Source organism: Bos mutus, chromosome 7 (assembly GCF_027580195.1).
Source record: "Bos mutus isolate GX-2022 chromosome 7, NWIPB_WYAK_1.1, whole genome shotgun sequence".
Taxonomy (NCBI): Eukaryota; Metazoa; Chordata; class Mammalia; order Artiodactyla; family Bovidae; genus Bos; species Bos mutus.
The window spans coordinates 49,159,861-49,184,763 of NC_091623.1; the positions used below are offsets into that span (position 1 = coordinate 49,159,861).

General features: G+C 52.1%; 1 protein-coding gene across 1 annotated transcript in view; it reads right to left on the minus strand.

Annotated features, from left to right (window-relative positions):
• The window catches only part of ADAMTS2 (ADAM metallopeptidase with thrombospondin type 1 motif 2), a 246,255-nt gene that overhangs the window by 56,602 nt on the left and 164,750 nt on the right, over positions 1-24,903 (minus strand). The window contains exon 5 of the mRNA XM_070373478.1: positions 17,417-17,500. Within this exon, the coding sequence (XP_070229579.1) occupies positions 17,417-17,500 (84 nt within the window). The remainder of the gene's footprint in view (positions 1-17,416; positions 17,501-24,903) is intronic.

The following is a 24,903-nucleotide window of genomic DNA, read 5'->3' on the forward strand; positions in this document are numbered from 1 at the left end:
CACATATTTCTCTGTGTGTGTATAAGTAGAATGGATTTGGGCTGTATTTATAGGGCACTGTTAGTAAGCCAGCATGTTGCAGAAGAAGGAAGAATGAGTCAAGGCCAGGGAAAACCCGTCATTGCCAGGCATCCCGTGAGTTACCCAAGTCAATGGTTTACAAAACGGTGGATCTGTTCCCACGTCCTAAGCACAGAGCCAATTGCTCCTGAGAGATGAAAATACTTGTTTTAACAGCCTTCAGTGAGTCCTAATGAAGTCAGTCACAGATAGGAACGAGAGATCTGGTGGCTGGGACCTACTGGACATTCCCCAGAGATGGACAGCCCCAGAGGATGCTGGGAAAGGGGAAGAGAGGCACCTTACTGCCCTCCCTGTGACTGGGAAAGCATGTGACTACCTCCGGCCAATTAGTTGCGATCAAAAGTGATGTGTGTCTCTTCCTGGTCTGAGCACTTTATTGCCCACATGAGAGCCTTCGGAGATCTCTCCTGGCTGGCATGGGAAACAGCGACCAGGCTGCTCTGTCGCCCAGGTCCTGAGTGAAAATGAGACCAGGGTCCGATGCCAATTCACACTGAAGACACCAGTGTGAGCAAGAAATCAAGCTGTGTTGTTGTAAGCTGCTGGGACATGGAGCTGGTTTGCTTCTGCAGCACAGTCTTGCCCACCCCAAGTGACACAGAAGGGGCAAAGGAAGGGGACATGGCATCTGTATCTCATCCAAGCAGGTCAGCCCAAAACACTACCAGGAGATCACTGCCTCCAGAAAACCTTGAGAAGCCACAGCTCTGGAGGAGGAAGCAAGACAAAGACTCTCCTTTCTAGGGAAGGAACTTTGGGTGGAATGAGAAGGAAGGGAACTTCAGGGATGGATCTAATTTGGTGCTTGAGTTTGGACCCCATTGGGCTTAAGAGTGCCACCCCAGTTTGGACCACAAGGGCCACTGACCATCACTCGATCAAGGATGGATGCAGAGCCCCCATGGGAGGGGGACCCTCCAGCTCCACAAAGCCCAAGACACGTGCAGATCACTCAGTCGTGTCCAGTCTTTGCAAGCCCCATGGACTGTAGCCCGCCAGGCTCCTTGTTCATGGAGTTCTCCAGGCAAGAATACTGGAGTGGGTGGCCATTCCCTTCTCCAGGGGTGGAACTGGGCTTTCCTGCATTGCAGGCAGACTCTTTACCATCTTAGCCACCAGGAGAGCCCGGAGCCTTGCTAAGCCACTTTCAGCAGAAGGACCTTGTTCTCTTTAGGGCCATGTCTCTCAGCCCAAACATGAGGGGACCGAACCCCTGGTTGGTTACAGTTACTTTTGCCTGCGTTCTTCTGACAACAACAGCCCAATCTCCCTCTGGTAAAATATCTCCTCTGTTAATCTGGGTCTGACCTCGGGCTCAGCGGCAGGAGAGGTCAAGCCCAGACAACCCCACCTAGCACCTTCCCAGCACCATGATGGTTGGGGCCAAGGAGTTGGAAAGGTGTGTGACTGTGAGGCTGGAGCTTCCCCCAGAGCAGAGAATTCCAGGGAAGGAAGAAACCAGAACAGACAGAGTGGTGGAGAGAGCTTGATTCCCAGTGTCCTCACACCACCACGTGGCTCACCCAGGCCTGAAACCAGCTGCCCACAGGCCTGTTTATTTCCTGCAGCCATGAAATTAATAGACGCTTACGCCTTAGAAGAAAAGCTATGACAAACCTAGACAGTCTGTTAAAAAGCAGAGACATCACTTTGCCAACAAAGATCCATATAGTCAAAGCTATGGTTTTTTCCAGCAGTCATGTATGGATGTGAGAGTTGGAACATAAAGAAAGCTGAGAGCTGAAGAATTCATGCTTTCGAACTGTGGTGCTGGAGAAGACTCTTAATAAAAGACTCAAACCAGCCAATCCTAAGGAAATTAGTCCTGAATATTCATTGGAAGGACTGATGTTGAAGCTGAAACTCCAACACTCTGGCCACCTGATGTGAAGAGCCAACTCATTGGAAAAGACCCTGATGCTGGGAAAGATTGAGGACAGGAGAAGGGGTCAACAGAGGATGAGATGGTTGAATGGCATCACTGACTCAATGGACATGAGTTTGAGCAAGCTCCAGGAGATAGCAAAAGACAGAGAAGCCTGGCTTGCTGCAGCCAGTGGGGTTCCAAACAGTTGGATATGACTTAGCAAATAACAATGAATAACAATAACATAATGAGTTATTTCCAAACTTTATGATCTGAAAAGTTTGGAAATCTGAAAAGAGTTTCCCTGGTGGCTCAGATGGTAAAGAATCAGCCTGCAATGCAGGAAACTCTGGTTTCATCCTGGGTCGGGAACATCCCCTGGAGAAGGGAATGGCTACTCACTCCAGTATTCTTGCCTGGAGAATTCCATGGACAGAGGAGCCCAGTGGGCTACAGTCCATGAGGGTCGCAGAGAGTTAGACACAACTGAGTGACTAACACACACACACACACACACGATCTGAAAAACCCCAAACACGTGTTATCTCATGGTTCCTGGGTTAGTAATCCAAAGGCAATCCAGTAGGGTCCTCTACTCAAGGTTCTCCCATGAGATTGCTGGCAGCTGAGACTGGGGCTGCAATCTCAGCTGAAGACTCCCCTGGGTGGGACACACTCCCACACTCACTCATGTGGTTACTGGCAGGATCCAGTTCCTCACGTGCTGCTGGACCTACGGCTCCTTGCCACCTCACATGGACCTCGCCACAGAGCAGTCACACAGGGCAGCTTGCTTCCCCCAGCATGAGTGACCTGGGAGAGCATATCTGAGACACAAGCCATAGTCCAGTTAGAGGCAAATCTCGGTCCTGCCCACGCCTGCAGGGAAAGGACTATAGCAGGGAGTGACCACCAAGATGTGGGCTCACAGGGGCCATCCTAGTGCCTGCTTGCAGCAGAGATGTGTCCCACATATGTTGTCAGGAAATTCCTCCCATGAAAGTCAACTGGAGGTGTGTTATTGTCACTCACAGCTGAAAGACCATGAGCAGCGGACTTCCTCCTTGGAGACTCGTGGGAAGCCCAGTCGAGTGCACTGGCTGGATGGTTGGAGGGATCACCTAGTGTGTCCAGCACCAGTGGGAGAGAAGCTCTAGTCACATTTTTGAAGAGAAGAGTCCCAACTAGAAAGACACATGGTGTCAGGGCCAGAGAACAGGAATAGGGCATGGAGTTGGAGACAGAGCCAAAGGCTGAAACAAGGTGAGAACAAGCAGTCTGGGGGCTCAGAGAGAGGCCTGACTGCTCAGGGAGTGGGCTCACTGGAAGTGATGGGTTGGTGTTGCAAACCCAATGCCCACAGGCCAAGGCTGGTGATGTGAGTCAGTGAGGCAGGTTGGCTCAAAGAAAAGCAAATCTGTCTTTTGTTTGCCAGTTTAGAAGTTTACAGAAGAATATTTCCCTGTTATGATAAAGAAGTTGGGGTGATAAGGAGTGGCAAGAACTGGCAAACCAAGGAGCCCATGCCCCGACGCAGGGGCAACAATACTCAGCCCCAGCTCCATGGGCATGGTATGCAAGAACAGAGCCCAGAGCTGTCGCCGGACTGATCTCTCAGGCCAGTCTTTACATTTTACAAAGAAGTGTGTGTGTGTGTGTGTGTGTGTGTGTGTCTGCAAGTTGCTCGGTCATGTCCGACTCTTTGCAACCCCATGGATTATATAGCCCGCCAGGATCCTCTGTCCAGGGAGTTTTCTAGGCAAGAATACTGGAGGGGGTTGCCACTCCCTTCTCCAGGGAGATCTTCCTGACCCAGGGATCAAACCTGGGTCTTCTGCATTGCAGGCGGATTCTTTGCCATCTGAGCCACCTGCGAAGCCCACAAAGAAGTTCTGTGGACCAAAGAAAACACATCCCTCACGTCACCAGCGGAGAAGGAAATGGCAACCCACTCCAGTGTTCTTGCCGCGAGAATCCCAGGGATTGGGGAGCCTGGTGGGCTGCCGTCTATGGGGTCGCACAGAGTTGGACATGACTGAAGCGACTTAGCAGCAGCAGCAGCATGTCACCAGGTAAGGAACCCTGGAATAAAGGCCCTTCCGGGCTGGACCCAACACTGGCATGCTGGTGAGTGCCTCCTGCCTCCCAGACACCAGGCCCTTGGATTCAGCCCAGGTTCCTAGGCCCTCTCAGCAGCCACCGTGATCTCACTGCTGTGGCAGGATCATTTACTGAAGTATTGATCTGCATTTTGTTCTTGCCTTGTCTTCCCTTCCTCCACTCCAAGAAGCAGCCCATCACTTCTGTTTTCCAGGCCCACGGGGGTCTGTGCCGCAGGACCCAGAGCAGAAGTTGTCTGGGACTCTCTCCCTGCTTTGGGGCTTCGAGGAGACTCCCCAGGGGGAGGGGCAGAAGGAATGGCTAGTAGGGGTTCCACCAGGACGAGGTGGCCCTGAAGAGGCAGATCACAAAAAAAGCAGTGGCCATGTGCCGGGCCCTGGGAACCTGCAGCCCAGATGGGGCCTGGAGGAAGGTGACGTCAGCGTCTGACATCCACAGTCCGGAGCTGCTTGGACTTCCTGTTTCTTTGCCCACGTCCCACTTCTCCCAAGGTTCTGGCCATTCTCAAGGAATTATGGGCTGGTATCGTCCTCCATGCTGGCCTAGAGAGCTCACGAGGGTGCAGTGTGCCTCGTGCTGTGTGGCAGGTGCCAGACCCGTATGCATTTTAGAAAGAGCTGAGTCAGTGAGGAGAGAGGACACAGTCAGGACCGTGAGGCGGCAGGAGACGGGCAAGCCAGCTGGAAGGGGAAGGAAGCATGGTTTCTGGCCATGGAGCTTGTGGAGGAGGCACGGGAGAGGCCCACACACGTGCGTCCAAAGGGAGAGTCCGCAGTGCCCTGGGACACAGGCCAGAGACGGTCTTTTCGGGCCCAGGTTTCCTCCTTGGTAAAAGTTCAGCAATTTTCCCTTGGGGAGCTCTGCTGCTTCTCAGGTGCAGCTCCTGGGGGAATCGTTTAGAGCCAGCTGGGGATTCAAGTAAGGTCAGCGGATCCGAGGCTCAAAAGAATCAAAACACCAGGTGAAGGAGGCTTGCCCAGAGGCAACCCCCACCCCCAAACAACCACCCATGAGCTTCTAGGCAGAAGGCTGCACCCCAGACTCAACTCTTCCTTGGCTTACTTCTCCCCCTTCCTGAGAGCTGCCAGCCTTCCCATCGGTTCTGCCTGCCTTGAAGGGCTCTTCACAGACACAGCTGTCCAGGCAGAGGGCCCAGGAGGGAGGTCTGGACACCCACAAGGGTCACTCGGGCTCTAGTGGGATCTCCCCACACTGCTCTGCCACCTGAATCACACTCATAGCCCTCCATCCCCTGTCTTTGCCACGTATCACGCAGCACATGGACTGTGGTCCTATCCAAGCAAGGACAAGAGACATGTCTATCTTTCTTTCAGAAGCGATGGCGATCCGTGCCGCCATAATAGTGTGTGTGAATGTCCGGGCTGATGCTCTGAAGAATATCAACAGCGCTGAAAAGAGAGGCAAACGCCAGGTGCCCATGCTCCAAAGTCATCGACGGGCTTCTAACTGTGATGATGAAGGGTGGTCACTTTGGCGAATTCGACATCACCGAGGATCACAGAGCTGGGAAAGCTGTGAGCTTCACAGGCAGGCTGAATAAGTGTGGAGCGCTCAGTCTCAGATTTGATGCACACCTCAAGGGCCTAGGAAAATGGCAGAATAACCTGCTCCCACCCCGTCAGCTTGGTTTCACTGTCCTGACAACCTCCGCGGGCATCAAAGACCACGAAGAAGCGAGACGAAAGCACACAGAAGGAAACAAATCTTTGGATTCTTTTTCTAGGGACGTAATACATACAAATAAAATGCCTCAGAGGGGCGCCTGGAAGCCACGCCACCTCTGAAGGCGTTCTCTGTGTGGGGCCATATCTCCCCTACGCAGGCAGGACAGGAAAGGAAGGGCGAGAGACGAGGTGGCCACCAGGTGGCGCTGCTGCCGCAGGAACAGCAGCGGGAGCCTCGTGCGCCTGAATCAAAGGGCTGCTTGCTGCTGCTCTTGAGACGCTGGCCACTGGCTCAAACGGAACCACGGAGGCCCCAGCCAGCCTCTGGGGTCCCACATTAAACAAATCAATTAAGACTTCTGCAGAAAGTTCTGTCCCAATCTCTGCTCTCTGACATCTCCATTGTTTGCTCTAGAATGAGCTGAATTATTTATGCTCTTATCTCCTTTAGTCAAGGAGACAGGAGAAAAGCGGGACCAGCAGCGCGGAGGCTCCGCAGGTTCCAGGATGTATCAGGGAATCCCTCAGATCACCAATCCCACACACCAAGGTACCTGCGAGTGATGGTGCGGCTCCCCAGGCAGCTCGGGGCCCTGGGGGTGGAAGCCTGCTTCGCTGTCATCGGCCCTGTGCCCCTGGACATGTTCCCTACATCACTGTCCCGGGCGCCCCCTCCTCAACCGCAGCGTACAGCTGGGAGCTCAGGCGCTTCCCGCCACGGCGATCAGCATCTTCAATATTCTCATCCAGCGGGAGCCAACCGAAACCTTCTCAACTGCTCTGACCCCAGAGGGTCCTCCCCGACCCCACCTCGCAAATCCGCCCTCCCAAAGAAGCACAACACAGGACCGCGTGCACAGAGTGGAGTCCAGATCTGCTGGGTTCAAGAAAGCAGAGCCCCCTTCTCAACCTCGACACTGCTAAAATTCTCTGCGGTGGGGGCCAGTCTGCGCACTGAATGATGTTGAGGAGCATCCTGACTTCTTCCTGCTAGACCCCATGAGCATCTCCAAGGTGGGGGGCTGCAAAATCGCCCTCTGAGGGGAGCCCTGCCATGGGAAACCCCCAAGGGAAGCAAACCCAAGGAGCCCTGTGGAAAAACAGCCCAACCCAGCCTCCCTGAGCAAAGCCGCTTGCTCCCTGTTGTGTGACTTCGGCAGTCCTCACCTGTCCTGTCGGCGGTGGGTGGTGAGGTAAGTGCCCCAGAGAGCTGCTGTGAGGGTAGGTGAGGTGAGTGAAGTCACACGAGGGGCTGCAGACAGGACCCGACCCAAAGAGGGCACTGCAGGCTGAAACTTGCAAGAACCCTCGCTCCTGCGGCCATTGCTAGTGTGCGCTCACCTTACAGGGGACCCTAAGGCTCAGTGATGGTAAATGACTCACAAGGACCAACAGGAGCCAGAATTAACACCAAGCTGGGGGTCTTCTCCAGGCTGCTCTTGGGTGCCAGGGACTACCTGGAGCTCAAACCTCACCACAGGCATCCACACTCCCAACACCAGTGAGGGCTAGAAGGCGTGATCCATATTTCTGTGCTCAGGACTCCCAGATCATCAAGGCACATTCCAGGCATCCTCCTGGAGGCTGGGAATCTATTCCCAGAGAAAGCCAAGCTGCCAGCTCAAGACTCTTCAAGTGAACCTTCCCAGCTCAAGCCTGTAGGGCACACATGTGCCTCCATTGCTTCCTGTTCTTCTCTGGACCCTGGAGACTCTGGCTCAGGAGGTGGGCCACAGTGGCCAGGGGCTGGGCACCAGGCCTGGCGCCAAGTGGTTGGGGGTTGGGACTCAGACTCTGAGGAAACCAGGGGGCTGTCCCTGGGATGTTCTGAATCTCCTACACAGCCCCCACACCATCAGGGAAGCAGAGGTCCATATCGGGTCAGCAATGGCCTGGCATATGCAGGAGAGGGCGGTGGCACCAGCCCCTTGAATGCTGAGCCCAGCCCCAGCACTTTCTTCTCTTGCCTTCCCCTGAGAGACTCACAGTCAGAATTTCTCCGACCCTTCGCCTCTAATGCTGAAAAATTCCTAGGAGCCTTCCATACTTTGTCCTGACCTGGTCTTTCACAACAAGATACCTTATGTTCTTTGACTGTCCCCAAGTCTCCGATTTCCATTTGCTTTGATTTTCATCATCTTAGGAAATATTTAAAATGAGAACAGTTCAGTAGCTTTGGTTCCTTCTCAAAAAAATCAATTGAAAAGCCAGTTGCTATGCAACCCTCAAGCATTGCTGATGTTCTGCTCCCTGGCTGATGGCATATTGTATAAAATAAGATAATCTCTTTTCTTCTGCTGAGTTTTTTTTTTTTTTTAAGAAATGGAGAAAAATGTTGTTTTAGGAAAAACTTGAGATAACTCAGAGGCTCCTCATAAGCTGGAAGACAAACAACATGTCCTTTGCACAAGTCTTCCTGATTTTATCCCCAGCGGGCCTCGGTGGGGCCTGGGACAGGTGCAAGGGGAGCAGAGGGCAGGGAAGCTGGGCTGCTTCCATCACAGCTTGGAATGAAGAGCAAATCTGAATACCCAGGCCACCTTCTGCCCCCAGTCTGGGTCTCGCTCTCACTGCTCCCAGACCCACCCCCTTGCCCTGACTCTGCAGACCTTGGAAGACACAGCTCAGGGCCCTCTCCTGGCAGGGGTCAGCCTGCAGTCCCCTTGGCCTTTCTGTGCTTCAAGCCTTGCAGGGACAGGGCCTCACTCACTGTCAGGAAGCACGTGGCTCCTTTAAGAGCAGCTCATCAGAATCCATTCTCCTTGGGAACCAAACTCTATTTGTGACTCTCACCCAGAAGCCCTTCCTGGCTTTTCCCGCAACAAGCAGAGCTCACTCCCTCTACACGAGTGCCAGCCAGGCAGTCCCCTCCGGATCACCCCACCCAAGACGCCCAGTGTCCTGTCTCCTTCGTGGTGCTCACCACTCCGAAACGACCTTATTTACTGGTGAACTCACGGGGAGCTGGTGCCCCAGGCCTGGGGGCAGGCACATCCCAGGATCCATTTGCCCAAGAGATGGGTCCTCCCGCTTCCGGAGGTCCCTGAGAGCCCTGGAAACAGGGCCTTACCCCTAGAACTCTGCCAGGTGGTGTCTGTGGCTGGTGGACACAAACTGTTATCAACCACAATGAGATAAGTACAGAAATGGGAAACTTTCATAGCAGTTTGATGGACTGACTTTATGTCTATGGAATTTAATAATAAAAAGTCGGGGCTGGTATTCATGAATAATCTTGGTTTTGTCACATTTCCCTTTTCCAGTTAAACGTACTTACAGAAATATTGGTCAGTGGTGCGACCTCCGGCTCTGAGGCGTTCTGTCTGTCTGGCCTGGCCTCCTTGGCCCTGGCACCTACTCTGCAGCGACTGTCACTGCCAGACTTCCTGTTTGATTGCTTCAGGTCCGTGGAGTGACCCCTCCTTTCCCAAGGGTGTCTCCCCTGAGCCACAGCCAAGCATCCCACACTTTCCCTGGGCTCCTGTGCGAGGTGCGCCCACTCCAGAGCCCCACCCCTCTGCATGCGATGTCTGTCCAGCACCGGCCTCCCTGGACGTGGTCAGCCAGCCATGTCCTCCTGACTCTCCTATCCCCCCGCCTGTGTTTCTGCAGCGTGTCTTCCCCGGGGAAAGTGAGATCCCCACCTTGGACCCCACTTGCCTCTTACAATCCCGCAACTTGCTGAGGAGGCCAGAGTCTGGCCCTGTACCTTTCTGGAACCCTGCAGGACACACAGGCTCTGAGGGGCGGCAGCCTTCCCCATGGTTTCCTGAGAACAGGAAGGGTGTGGAGGTAGGGGAGGCGGGCAGGGCGTGGGGCAGGGCCTGGGGGAGGCTCTGCTGCAGGAGACGGGCCCCTGGGCCCAGGGGAGGGGCAGCAGTTTCTTTTCCTTTCTGGCCAGGCTTGGGGGCTGGGGATGGATACGGGGACCGAACTCCACATCCTAGCATGTCCTCTATCCTGACACCTCTGAACTCCATGGCAGAGGTCTGAGTCTGGTCAGCTGTGCCCTGCTAGGCTACAGTGGGTGCAGTCTGCGCTCTGCCGAAAGCACGCATCGAGCTCCACTTTCTCCCTTCCTGCCACCTCACCACCACGGATTCCCAGCTTCCCAGCAGGAAGTCAGGGAAGTGAGCGGGGACCTCGGGCCCCCTGCGCCCTCTCACTTCTCACTGCATCGGTCCTGGTCTCGCTGGAGCTGTCCCACTGCCCAGGTGGGCTGCGGCCACCTATCTTGTTGGCCAGGGGCTCTGGTCAGACCCATGGCCCGCCCTCCCCATACCATCCCCAGAAAGAGGAGCGTCACAAGGGGCCCATGCCCACTCCCCTTACCCTCACTCTACCTGTGGGGGACTCCGAGGGTATCAACATGGCCCAGGCAAAGCAGAACCCCTCCCAACAAGGTGGAACGTAAGGAGCCGTGGCCAGACTGGCCGTGGCCATGAGGGCAGGCCCTGCCACACTTCATAACCTGACCTCACCTGCAGGCGAGGCCATGCACTGGTGACAGCCTGCATCCCCCTCTAGCCGAGGTGGCTTGCCCGAAGTTTCCACAGACACTCGGGTGACAGAGGTTCCAGGCCCAGGCCCAGGAAAGGCAAGATTGCCCACAGGGTGAAAGAACACAGAGGCCTCTCCACTACCTCCAAGCCATCACAGAGAAGAGGAGCCAAGTAAAGCGTGAAGTCCTTCCTGCATCCTCCTTCAAACCAGAAATAAAACACTGGACACGACACTTGTAGCATGCCACTAGAGACCCTTCCCCAGGTGCTAGCGCTCAGTTAAACAGAAATACTTGGACTCTCTCATTTTTAAATTATTGCTTTTAAAAAAAATAAGCAATTTTTCCATAGTTAAAAATGTGCTATAAGTGTATAAAAGAAACCCTCAAGTATAAAAGAAACATCCTTATCATGATACATTAAGAAAATTCACCAAAGTAGAAGGAAGAAAATAAAAATCCATGACCTACTACCCAGAGATAAGTACTGTTCACATTTTATGTATTCCTTCAGTCCCTTCTGTGTATATATTTGTACACAAAATCGAGATCAAAATACTGGAAGCTTATATCCTTCTTTCCCCAAAAGCAAACCAACTTGACTTTATGCTGTAACCATTTCCCAAAGCCCTTACACATGCTTTGAAAATGGGATTTATTGCCAGTCTAATAACCCACCATTGAAAAAGCAAGAGAGTTCCAGAAAAAACATTTATTTCTGCTTTATTGACTATGCCAAAGCCTTTGACTGTGTGGATCACAATAAACTGTGGAAAATTCTGAAAGACATGGGAATACCAGACCACCTGACCTGCCTCCTGAGCAATCTGTATGCAGGTCAGGAAGCAACAGTTAGAACTGGACATGGAACAACAGACTGGTTCCAAATAGGAAAAGGAGTACGTCAAGGCTGTATATTGTCATCCTGCTTATTTAACTTATATGCAGAGTACATCATGAGAAACGCTAGGCTGGAGGAAGCACAAGCTGGAATCAAGATTGCCAGGAGAAATATCAATCACCTCAGATACGCAGATGACACCACCCTTATGGCAGAAAGTGAAGAAGAATTCAAGAGCCTCTTAATGAAAGTGAAAGAGGAGAGTGAAAAAGTTGGCTTAAAGCTCAACATTCAGAAAACTAAGATCATGGCATCCGGTCCCATCACTTCATGGCAAATAGATGGGGGATTTTATTTTTGGGGGCTCCAAAATCACTGCAGATGGTGATTGCAGCCATGAAATTAAAAGACACTTACTCCTTGGAAGGAAAGTTATGACCAACCTAGACAGCATATTAAAAAGCAGAGACATTACTTTGCCAACAAAGGTCCATCTAGTCAAGGCTATGGTTTTTCTAGTAGTCATGTATGGATGTGAGAGTTGGACTGTAAAGAAAGCTGAGCGCTGAAGAATTGATGCTTTTGAACTGTGGTGTTGGAGGAGACTGTTGAGAGTCCCTTGGACTGCAAGGAGATACAACCAGTCCATTCTAAAGGAGATCAGTCCTGGGTGTTCTTTGGAAGGACTGATGTTGAAGCTGAAACTCCAGTACTTTGGCCACCTGATGTGAAGAGCTGACTCATTTGAAAAGCCCCTGATGCTGGGAAAGATTGAAGGCGGGAGGAGAAGGGGACAACAAAGGATGAGATGGTTAGATGGCATCACCGACACGATGGACATGGGTTTGGGTGGGCTCCGGGAGTTGGTGATAGACAGGGAGGCCTGGCGTGCTGCGGTTCACGGGGTTGCAAAGAGTCGGACATGACTGAGCGACTGATCTGAACTGAACTGAGAATTTCCAAAACCTCAGTAACAAAATTATATGTCTCTTTCTTGTTGCCCATTTTACTGTAACTGTCTCATAAGGGCAGCATTTCCCAAAGTAAATTCTGTAGAACGTTGATTCCATGAGGAAAAGGGTTCTGTTGAGAAAGAATTTTGAGAAACCATGTGTATTAACCCACCTCTTGGAGATTCACCCTGCACATTTTCATAGTAAAGTCTCTGAGAAATTTTGTTATCAGAAATACCTGTTTTACTTTGTCATATAGGCCTTTCCCAGACTCATTTGACCATGGAACCCCTCTATTCTCCTATGCAAACATCTAAGAACATCCTAAGAATTAGCAATGCAGAACACTTTTAAGGACAATGTGCTTCTTTTTCTACCTTTAAATAAAATTTGGGTTGTGATGTTACCATCTGTTACCAATTCTCACCCTCTCAGCTCCCAAGGAGCTGATCAGGCTCCCTGCCCTGCTGGTGCCTTCAGCAGAGGCTCCTGGGCTTTGCCAGGTGCCCCAGACTCGGGGTGCTCCCCTGTGCCCTCCAGGCTTTAGCCCCGCGTGCCAGTGTCTCCCTGGCTGGCCCTCCTGGAATGGCACGAGGTGCCCCAGACCCAACACATCTCCTCTCAGCTCGCTGCCTTTCTCCCCAATGTGCCCTGTCCCCTCCTGTGCTCTCCCTCTCAGGGGCCACCTCATCACCTAGCAGGCTGCCCAAGGCACAAGCTCAGTGGCCTTTCACCTTCATCCACGTAGCAGCCATCCCCTCCTGGTCTGGCTTCCTAAAATTCTCTCCCTTCTCTGTGGCTATGGTCCCAGGACAGCCCACGACTGTCCTCCCTTTGACGCTGCCCACTTTCTCCCAAGCCACCACTCCCACGGCCATTCTGCACACTGGAGCCCGGGGATCTTCTTAGAAATGCAAATCGGATCGTGTTACTCTCCTGCTAGAAACTGCCCTAGTGAGAAAACCAACCCCCTTGGCAGGAGGTACAGAGCCCTGAGGATCCGCTCCTTCCAGCTAGCTTCTTCAGCACCAACTTCTGCTGTTTTCCCATCTTACGCTGTCCCCTTCAGTCAGATTCAGCTGCCCCCTGTTCCTCCCACGGCCTGCTCTCTTCCTGCCTTTAATTTGAAACATCCCTGTGCTGGTTCATCCCCTTTTTCACTCCCTCCCTGTGGCTGAAAAGTCACTGCCTCCAGTCATCTGCCTTGACCTCTAAGGAAGGCTTGCCTGCCCCACCTTTCCCCTGCCAAGTCTCTGAGCCCTCGGTTATAACTGTTTCCCTGTCTGCACCTCCACTCCAGAGCAGCCCCTGAGGTCCAGGGGGTGACACCTGATGCACAAAAACCCTCAAAAAGTGCTTGTTAGATGATGAGCTTTGTCCTGAGGCAAATGGATGTGGCAAATTATCTGAACAGACTTTCTGATATTAAACAATCATCACCTTCCTATAATAAACCCTATTTAATCATGAGGGGAATTTCTCTTTATGCATTGTTGAATGAAAGACTTAAAGCCTTAGGATTTTTTACATCTATTTTTAGAAGTGAAACAGGTCTGTACTTTGTCTTAGATATGCTACCTGTGGCAACTTTGCATGTAGGAATCAGATCGTCCTGAAAGAGAAATTGGGTGGATTTTAGAACATATATATATTCTGAAATTGTTTATATGATATTGCATTATTTTTGCTTAATAATTCCTTGCAAATGAATAAAATATACTGGCAAAAACAGGTTACCTGATTCTCTGTTTAGAGGTAGTTTTAAGATAACTTTGAAAACAGTGAAGCACTTGAGTTCTCACATGATTATGGGGTTTCCCGTTTCCCCAAGAAATCCTGAATTTCCCAAGATCTTCTGGGTCCCTGACCCAGAGTTTCTCAAAATCTTACCTTCAGGTTTTCTACTGGTTTCTACCAGGTTTCTACCTGCGTGAGATACTTAAGGAAAGAAAAACAAGAAGAAACATCTTTGGGTGGGGACAATTTAGCACAAAGCCTGTCAGGAAGTAGTTAAAATAATCAAGGCTTTGTTCCATGGAGTAATTAACATCGGGAAGGAGACAGACAGTTCCTAGGCCAAATAAGAACCAAAACATTGCCAGCACTGGTAAGCAGTTAACCACACAGAGCCCTCCAGTTTTTCCTTTTAGTGCCCTGACCACTCGGTAGCTCTTCTCCTCTTCCTACCCACTGCCCTCTGCAGAGGCAAAAAGTGGGGAGGGGGCTGGATATAACCATGCCCATCCCTCACGATACCAGCCTCGAAATTCCTCAGATGCCGAAGGATGCTAATGAGGGGTCTCAGGCTAGGAAAGGGGAACCCAGCCTGAGGAGGGGGCGGGAGGGGGAGGAACAGGGAACACGTTGATGACCGCTCTAATGGGGATGCACAAGTCCCATTGGACATTCCAAAGCCCTTTGTCAGCAAACGGAGGCTGGAACTGTATCACTGGGCGTGGGTCACCCTAACCTTACCCCGCTGTATACTGCTCCTGCGTGCCGAGAATGTCCCACTCTGCCACAAACTGCCTGCTTACCTGCAGAGGAAGGTGTGCACGCCCCTCCTTCACAGACCACCACTGGGTATCAGGGTGGAAGGGTCGGGAAAAGGCCCAGGCAGCAACTGTCCCCAGAGCTTTCCCTTCAGCCAGGAAAAGCACCCCACTGTGGGTTGCATTGTACGTATGCTTTCTGATCTTTTAGCTTATGCTTCCCTCTTCTTTCTAGACTAAATATGCCAAAGATTTGCTTTCCCCAAGGCTCGCTTCTCGATGGATCCTATTGTTACTTTCTATTTGCTACTTTATTGATTTTTGCCTTTTCCTAAACTATTTCCTTTTTACTTTCCTTAGGTTTTGGGGTTTGGGTAGTTGTTAATATCTGTTCTAACTTACTGAGTTGAATACAGGGCTAACTTGTTTTCATTCGCTCAGTGTGATCTTGGGAGGCGCCTGCTCCACAGGTTTTGATCTGTAGTGCTCTCATTTTGATTGGTTTTCCCCAATAGTCTGCAATTGAGGCTCCAACAGTATTCTTCCCAGGAGATTTTTTTTTTTTTTCAGAGAGACTGGACTTACTCTTTTTATATATCCCTTTCCTCCATCTAGTTTTAGAGCACTGAGTATAGTCCAAACAATTTTTGCTGTATGAAATTCACTAAAACTTTCTTTACGACCTAAAGTACATTTGTAATTGTTAAATGTTCTATGATTCCTCAAAAAGAAGGCATATCTTTCCATAGGTATAGCAAGGGGAAAAGATGATATAACTAATTTAACTTTACCCATTATATTATTTGTGCTTCCCAGGCAGCTCAGTGGTAAAGAATTCGCCTGCAGTGTAGGAGACATTGGGTTCAGTTCCTGGTTTGGGAAGATCCCCTGGAGTAGGAAATAGCAACCCACTCCAGTATTCTTGCTAGGGAAAACTCCATGGACAGAGAAGCCTGGTGGGCTACAATCCATGGGGTTGCAGAGTCGGACACAACTGAGCATACTAAGCATGAGCATTGTATTATTTGAAACTCCTGTGCCTTTAAGAATGTAACCTGTTAAAGGTTTTGGAAAGGGTATGAAAGACTCCTGCAGTTAGGTTTTTGCAGATTTCCCCCTTGTTCTGACAGTCTGCTTTGGTACATTTTACGTTGTCCTTGGGACATTGAGGGACCATGACTACCATCCTCTGCAGTGGTCACTTGTATCACTATAGTGTAACACACTTCCCAAGGCAGGAAAAGTGGGCTCGAGGCCCAGCATTGCTGGGATTTGTCCAATCACAGAGTCCTTCATCATCATGTCTATACTGCAGACCTTGTATGTTGTGTGCAGTTCAATTTCATTTTGTGAGACTAAGGCTCTGCCTCTGAGTAGAGGACTTAACCCTCCCCATAATTACTACGCCTGATGTGCCTCGGCTTCATCTTAATACGACTTGACTTTGTTCATACTGAGTGAGGTCAGACCACGGATTCCAGAATTTGGCTGCCAGGGTGAGAAGCTGGACTCCTAAGGAGCCAGAGAAAGAAAGAAAGAAAGTGAAGTCGCTCAGTTGTGTCTGACTCTTTGTGACCCCATGAACTGTAGCCTACAATGCTCCTCCGTCCATGGGATTTTCCAGGCAAGAGTACTGGAGTGGGTTGCCATATCCTTCTCCAGGGGATCTTCCCGACCCAGGGATTGAACCCGGGTCTCCCATATTGTAGGCAGACGCTTTACCATCTGAGCCACCAGGGAAGTCTAAGGAGCCAGACGCTACTGGCTACTCATGCCACTGAACTGCCTTAAACCTCAGTTTAAGTTTCACAGGTCCTTACTTGTGAAATGGGATCATCATAGCTCTACCTCCTCCTCTGTCCTTGGATTGAGTTAATTTCATGTAAAGTGCTCCCAAGCTGCTTAGCACAGGCCTGGCTCAGTCCACACTGGCCTGGCACCACGAGGCTCCTTCCTTCCTCACCAGCTCTCCTTTCAGCCCACCCTGTTATCTTTCCGTCTGAGGGCTTCCTAACCCCACTTGCATAGACCTGTGCATGCTGATAGGAAAAAGGCTTCAAGTCTGACAGCAAAGGGGTGTAAGAAGGGCAAGAGTGCTCAGTGAGAACAGCAGCTACGTGGCATGAGAAGAGGACGTAGGCTGAAGACACAGGCAGGTGTCAAACTGAGGGGCGTCTCAACCTTGGGTTTCTGCTGCTTTGACATCCAGGGCCTCGCTGACCTGGGAGGAACTGTCGCTCCCAGGCTTAACCAATTCCCAGAGTCAGTAAAGTGCTCACTCTGAAGCACATGCTGTTCAAATGCAGACCAACCGATGCAGAGTCCAGACCCCCAGCCATCTCCTTCATCGGGCGCTCACGCTCCAGCCCATTATCCCCAGAGCACATCCCCAAGGACCAGGTACCAGGCACTCAGAGGCAGCCCTGGTTCCCCAGAGCCCACTGAGATGATTCCCACCGGCCAGTCCTAAGCCTGCTTACCCGTGATTAACCTGGTCCTTCCCAAGGAAACCATAATGAAGGTGCTCACCCAGTTTCCCTCTCCTTCCCCAGGCCTCCCGACCAACCCTGGTGCTTCCCTGTGCAGCCCTGCAGGGCCAGAAACTGTGGGTAAAACCCAGCTCTTCCATGGCAGTCACCTCCTGAGCTGTTGGTCTCACCAAACCTGAACCTAAATTTTTAAAGAGAAAGTGAGGTTGAAAGGAGAGCAGGGGCGGCTCACAAGTTCCTTGTTTCTTACAGGAAACACGGGGCAGCTGGGGAGAGGCGAGGTGGTTTTGGCCAACATAAAGGCTTTTCAAGGCGGCCTCTGCCCCACTGGAGGGCCCCATTCATCCCACAGAGGTGGGGGCCCTGGTGAGGTGCCCACTCACCTTCCCGTAGCTCAGCAGGATTATCCGCACCAGGACGACATTGATGTGGGCCCCCAAGGACTCATCGTGATAGATTTCGTTGACCTGAAAGACAACCAGGGACACGTCAGCAGAAACCACAGGCTCACAGACCAGCCCTGGCTTTGTAAATGGCATCGCCACCAGCTCAGCCCCGGGGCAGAACCCGGGCACACCACCCCACCCCTTCCTCCTTGCCACACTTCATACTCAGGCATTACCATCAGCTCTGAATCAACCCCTTCCTTTCCCTCTGCTCCTCCTGCCCACTTACAGCCAACCACTGAGTGGACACTGCCCCTCTCTCCTCAGCAGCCCCTCCGACCACCCCAGGGAATCTCCACCTAGAGCCTACACTGGGATGTGGACACTGCCCACGCTAAATGCCGGAGCCGCTAACTGCAACACAGCCCTTTCTGCCAGGGTGAACACAGCTCAAACCTCGGTAGAAGGGGCAATCCTGGGACTGTCATTGGTACAAATTACTCCATAGGCGCTGTCGCTGGTTGTGAAATATTATCTGTACTCATCACAGCTTGGAAAGGGGAGTCATTTTAGGTGACCCCTAGATCTAATTTTTAATGTGCTAATTAAGAACAGATATTGCTGTACCACAAAGGTGCTTTCTGTGTTCTGTTTTGGGAACTACAGCTGACTCAGTGGGCTTCCTTTGTATTTTATCATTTTTACTTTCTTTTTCGGGCTTCCCAGGTGGCGCTAGTGGTAAAGAACCCATCTGCTGGGTTGGGAAGATGCCTTGGAGGAGGGCATGGCAACCCACTCCAGTATTCTTGCCTGGAGAAGCCCCAGGGACAGAGGAGCCTGGTGGGCTACAGTCCATAGGGTCGCAAAGAGTCGGACACAATCGAAGTGACTTAGCACATGCATGTATTTTATTTTTTACATTTACAAACATTATTTGAACAGGTACCCGTGGGCCTCATCAGAAGTCAGAGGAGTCCACGGCACAAGAAAGGTGAGGCACCTCCCCTCCCCACAGCATAGCCTGCATGGCCTTCCAGAAACACTGGTTATGGTTAACCCCACGTTCAGGGCCAGCCAAGTCTCCCTTTCCCACTGATCGCACCCTCACACACTCTCAGGATCTTCCCTGGAACAATGCTCTCACTACCAGCCCCTTCATTCATTCACTTCCTGACCAAACTTGACTCTTCTGGAGGCCCAGCCTCCAGATCTCATCTGCTTCCCAGGAAGCATCAGGGTCCATTACTTCCTGAGTTCTCTGTATTTTCCCTGCATGTCTCCAGCACTCAGGATGCAGTCGCACCCAGCAGATACTCAGGACACACTTGTCAAGAGAACAAATCCACTCATGCCATCACTCAGTGGAGAGGCATGAACTCGTCGTGCAGGGCCTCCCTGTGTGCAGACCAAACCCCAGAACGCTGACCTTCCCCTGGTGAGGGCAGATCCCGCCACAGGCATGTCCCAGAGCCCACTCTGTCATCTCAGGCCAGGGCCCTTCTCCCCCGGAATCCCAACTTTTTGAATCTCTATCTGAGCAATGGAAATTGCTACCTACAAACAGCAGGAAAACCCTTTGGGAAATCTGAGAGTTAGCAAGTAAAATCGATTCACGATGGATGGGATGTGCAGGCACATGGGGCATGGTAGACAAAGAGCCTCGTGATGACTGTCACCCTTGCTGTGGCACCAGTGGGAGGGAAAGAGGGGTCCTGGGACGCCTCCAGCCAGCCCTACATGTGGCCCCGTGGGAAGCCTCCTGCCCACAAATCTACTTTCCAATTATAATTTCTCTGCCCAGACCTGGCTTTCCTCCAGGGAAGCGATGACCGATAGCCTACAGGATGGTCACTGCAACTCGTGCATGAGTCTGGAGAGAGTGAACACTGGCCTGAGAGTCACACGCCGACAAGGTGAAGCTATGACTGGCAAGGTGGAGCCAACTCACCCACACTGGGCCTTCCCTTCAGTAAAACAAGATGAAGTCTCAACTTGCTTTGTGAGGACTAGACTTCCACACGTATGTGATGGACTGATCCTGGTGAAAACAGCAAAGCTGGGGTTGTTACTGCTGCTAAGCCATGTCACCCTGCAGCCCCTAGGAGGTCGCAGTGGCAGGGTGCACACCCTCTAAATCCGGATGTCCTTGCCCACCTTTGAGGGTCAAACCAGACTAGGCTTTTTGGTCCATAGTGAGACAATAACCCTAAAAGTCAGTTTTTCCTAAGAGAGAGGGTTTTTTTTTTTGTCTGTCTCCAAAGTATCATTTTATCTCTCACAAGCAATTTGGCTCACAGAGTTTGACCGAAAGTTGTGGTGTAGAACAGAAGAAGGCAGTGATACAGGGAGGTTCCGCTGCCCCTGGGGCGGGGAGCAGGGGTGGGCACGAGAGAAGAGAGGGGGCAGAGAGGGGGTGAATGGCAAGCTTCATTCTACACGCTTCACTTCTGACTCCCAGGTCATGCTTCGAGTGAAAACAGTTCAGATACTTGGGAAGAAGATGAAAGCAGAGAAAGCTTGAACCTTCTCTCTGGGACCTGGGAGGGGACAAGGTCACATCAAGTCCCCGAAGTCTGGGTGACTTCAGATAGCTACGCCTGGGGACCCAAAGACAGTGGCAGGGTAGCCTGCTGTTCGGAAGGGATTCAGGGCTGAGTTTACAGAATTATCTCCTTTGATGTTCTCAATAGCTGTTGGAGGCCAGAGGGAGGGGTGTCAAGCCCTCCTGAGAGATGAGGAAGCTGAGGCTGGCCCCAGAGGGAGGAAGGAGATGCAGGGCTGGCCCCACCTCAGTTGCTGGCCCAGAGCCTGCCATCAAGGCCCTCCTGTCTCCTGGCCCCACCACTGGGGCTGAGGGTGGCCACTCTCATCTCGGGGAAGGGGTCTTCTGTCCTTCTTGGACAGCAGGCGGGTCTAATCCTGACTCCTGATTCCAGACAGAAGGGGGCAAGACCCCCCAGCAACTCCACCACTAGATGCCAAGCTCTGCGAGGCAAAGCCCCACCTCCTGCTGAGGGTGATGGCCAGGCGCTCAGGCCCAGGGGTGTTGGGCTGCTGCACAAGGCCCAGCTGTATCTTCTGAGCTGCCCACCAGCCACCAGCTCCTGGCAGTAGGGCTGGGCACCCTGCCTCTGGCCTTGGAGACCAACTGGGCCTTCAGGACTGCTGAGGATCTAGACAGGGCATGTTCAGAGCTTGCCCAGGAGAGAGCCAAAAAGGACGCCAGGCCTGCTCTTGAGGTGCCCCAGCCCTGCCTGCCCTGGTGCCCTCCACTGAGGTGCACCTTTCTCTGTTTCTCCTAGAAAGCCTCCGCCCTTCCACACAGAGACACAGCTCCACACAACCTGCTTCTTTGGGAATCGGGGCTTTGAGCTGGGTGTGCCCCAGCCCCTCTCTACAGCACAGGCACCTCTTGGCAGCTGCTGGACCTTCTAGGTGGTCCCCAACCCAGATCCCCACTCCTAAGCCCTCCTGATGGCTCGGCCCCTGCAGACCCCCCAGCGGGTGGGAACCCCACAGTGACCAGCTGGCGGGGCATGTCTTCTTGCCCATTAGGTGGTGTGACCGAACCCTTACGCCTGCAAACACGTCCCCCTCTGGCGTCCGGCTCCCAGTGCCCATGCTGTGATTCATCAGGACCAGAAAGAGCAGAATGCAGGGCTTATGCGGCATGGAGGAGGTAGGCTGTGCTGAGGAGAGGGCCCTGCCCTGCCCCCCAGGGCCACGCCAACTTTTTAGTGGGTTGTGAAATTGCCACCGCCCCACAAAGCTAGCTGCACCCCATTCCCCACAGGATGCTCCAGCAGGGCCCACTGTGGCCTGGAGACCCCCATGAAGGGGCAATATTTCTGCCAAGCAGAGAGCCCACAGACACAGCACAAAAAGCCACAAAGACATAGGCAGCTTCCCAACATCTCCCTTCCAATGCCCCTTCCTCCTCAACCCCCATTCCACTTTCTCAACAGGCAGACAGGAAGCAGCTCCTCTCCACCCCATGTCCTCCTGCCCAACCTCCCACCCTCATGGATCATTCTTTATGATGGCTGCCACTCTGAAAGTTCTGACTTCCTCTTTCCTCTGCCTGAAACCCTCAACGGCTCCTCAGTGCTTTCAGGAACAGCCCTCAGCCCTCAGCTTGGCACGTGGGGCCCTTTCAAAGGTGGCCCTGGCTTGCTTCTCTGAACTCCACTTCAGCTACTTTCTTTCAGGAACCCTCACTCCTGACAGCTCTGCCTTCTCCTGCTTGTGCAATGCTTTGTACCTGTAATTCCCTCTCCAGCCTCTGGATTCTTGAAAAGCATTTGAAAAAGCAAAGGGCAATCAATGTGTCTCAAAGGAGGAGGGCAGTTATCACCCTGCGAGCGTCCCGCAACCCCCAGCCCAGGGCCTTCCCCCTACAACGGGAGGAAGCCCGCTGCGGCTTCTCAGGTTGCCCCTGCTTGCTCACAAGGATCCAGTCTGAGCTTCTTAAACAGGGAGTCCTACCCTTCCCCGGGACCTTTGTACTTGCTGTGCCTCCGGTTTCTCACGCTTTTCCCCCAGCACAACTATCCCCTGCTCAAAGTGAGCCCTGAAAAGTAGTTGCTCCCAGAACAGCATGGAGGTTCCTTAAAAAACTAAAAATAGAGCTACCACATGATGCGGCAACCCCACTCCTGGGCATATATCTGGAGAAGCATATGGCCCGATGCAGCACTGTTTACAATAGACAAGACATGCAAACAACTAAACGTCCATAGAGGAATGGATAAGGAAGATGTGCTATATATAGATGTATATAGTGGAATATTAGGAGCAGGCAATGGCACCCCACTCCAATACTCTTGCCTGGAAAATCCCATGGACGGAGGAGCCTGGTGGGCTGCAGTCCATGGGGTCGCTAAGAGTCAGACACGACTGAGCGACTTCACTTTCACTTTTCACTTTGATGCATTGGAGAAGGAAATGGCAACCCACTCCAGTGTTCTTGCCTGGAGAATCCCAGGGACGGGGGAGCCTGGTGGGCTGCCGTCTATGGGGTCGCACAGAGTCGGACACGACTGAAGCGACTTAGCAGTGGAATATTACTCAGCCATTAAAAAGAATGAAATAAGGCCATTCGCAGCAACATGGATGGATCTCGAGAATGTCATACTGAGTGAAGTCAGTCAGACAGAGGAGAAGTATTATATGACATCTCCTACATGTGGAACGTTAAAAAAAATGATACAAATGAACTTACAAAACAGAAAGAGACTCACAGACTTAGAAAAGGAACTCATGGTTGCTAGGGGTAAGAATAGTTAAGGACTTTGGGAAGGTCATGTACACAATGCTATATTTAAAATGGATAACCAACAAAAACCTATTGTATAGCACATAGAATTCTGCTCAGGGTTACGTGCCAGCCTGGATGGGAAGGGGGTTGGGGAATGCATGTATAGGTATGGCTGAGTTCCTTCACTGTCCACCTAAAACTATCACAACATTGTTAAACGGCTACAGCCCAATACAAAATGCTTTTGGTGTTAAAAAAACTATATTTCAAAAACAGCCGTTGCTCCCATACTGGACTATGCCCTTGATGCGGACGCACCCCTCTTCCTCACTCACTGCTGTGTCCCCAGCAGTGCTGAGCACACAGTGGATGCTCAGTAAACAGTTTTGAATGGGTGAACAAGAGAATAACCGGAAAATGCGGACCAAGAGGCAACGGGGCAAAGTGCAACAGCAGCAGGGCGCGCAGTGCCCTGCAATGATCGAAGGTCAGGCCAAGTGCCCCAGAGCCTGCCTACCCTCCCTGCCCTCCTGAGGCCTCCTGTGTGCTGGGGAGAAGCTACTCACCTCTGTCCAAAGCCGCAGGGCTTCTCTGCGCAGAGAGAGGCCAAGGGCTCTCTTGTTTGGGGAAATACATTGTAATTCACCTTTTGCTTATGCAAAGGTGCAGCCAAGTTTCTGTTCTGGAATAGAAAATAAGAAAGGATGCAGGCTCTGCATGATAATGTAAAAGTTGGCTTTCTTTGTGGCAGACTTCTACCCTGGACACCAGTGAGCCTTGGCAGGTGGCCTGCGGCTACTGGGCAGAGGTGACCTTCTCCCCTGCTGAGGTGGAAGGACAGGGCAGGACAGAAGAGGCTGGTCCAGGCAGTGGGGCCCTCCCGGGGCAGGCAGGGGCGAGCTGCTGGTTGGGTTCTCATTCCTTATGCCCAACCATCAGGAAAGTTACCACCTCTTCCTCTGAGCCAAGCTCTGCCAGCTAAGGCGCCTAGGCACCCAGTGAGGAGAAGGCAGGCCTGGAGGAGTCTGTTGTGAGGCCTTGGAAGCAGGCACAAGCTGGCTCTGCTTTGTGGCTTCTCGGAGCCTTTGACATGACTGGGAAGAAGGTCTGTCTGAGCCCTCCAGGAGGAGGCTTGTACATCACAGTGGAGGTGGAGGTGAAGGCAGTGCTGGAGAAGCTGGGGCAGAAAGTCTGCGGGCCGCCAGTGAGCATTTTCATTCGTGCCCGTCTCATAACACAAATGGGGCTGCAAAAGCCCAGTCTCACTATGAGAATGAACATTCCCTTTGCAGATCTTCTTTACCACTCGCTTCTCAGCAAACGCTTCGCAGGCAAAGCAAGAACAAACACGACTCTAGCCTCTGCTCATAATATCAAACTGTCTTGAAACGCAAATGAGCAGGATAGGAATTGCTAAGATCGTATTGTGCACAAAAATCCAGGCCCCACCACTGTGACTCCTCCCATGACGGTGAAACCATCCAGTCCCCAAGCCTGCACCAGGCCACTCTCTGCTGGGCCTGGGGACATCCCTGCAGGTCTCCAGGGTGGAGACGGGTTCCTCCACTCCCAGACAAGTAGTTCGATGCCCAGAATCTAGATGGAGCCTCAACAAATGGTTACTGTGCAAACAAAGAAGCAAAGCTGCCTTAAACCATTGCCCGTGTTGGTGCTGATTACTTCCAAGAAGCTGCCCGTTCCAGTCACTTCGTCAGGTTGCAGGGGTTCCAGGGTGGGCTCGGCTGCCATCTTGCCCTGTGACTTGGGCTTGATATTTTGCCCGTTTGAGCCTCAGTGTCCTCATCTGTGAAACGGAGGCAATACCAGTTCTAACCTCTCAGGCTGTTACCATGAACCAAACTCAACACTATATTTAAAGCATCCAGCAAAAATCCCAGGCACATAGCACAGACTCAGGAACTCAGTAGAGCTGTCATGGAATGACAGAAGGTCAAATACCGGAGTTCTTTCTCTGGCCCCACTGGGGGTCTCCTCAGGGCAGCCAGGAAGGGCTTGCTTGGACCACAGTGCGCAGCCAGGCTGTTTCCCAAAGCCCACGCTGGGCCTCAGCAGGCACCTGTGTGAGACCCAGACCTGGGGTTCTCCCCTCTAGCTCTGCCACAGGGCAACCAACAGCCACACCAAGACTGGAGGCCCAGCCCTCCCACTCACCACCAGAGGGCTCATCAAACAGGGATAAGGCTGCAGACCAGGGAAGAACAGCTCT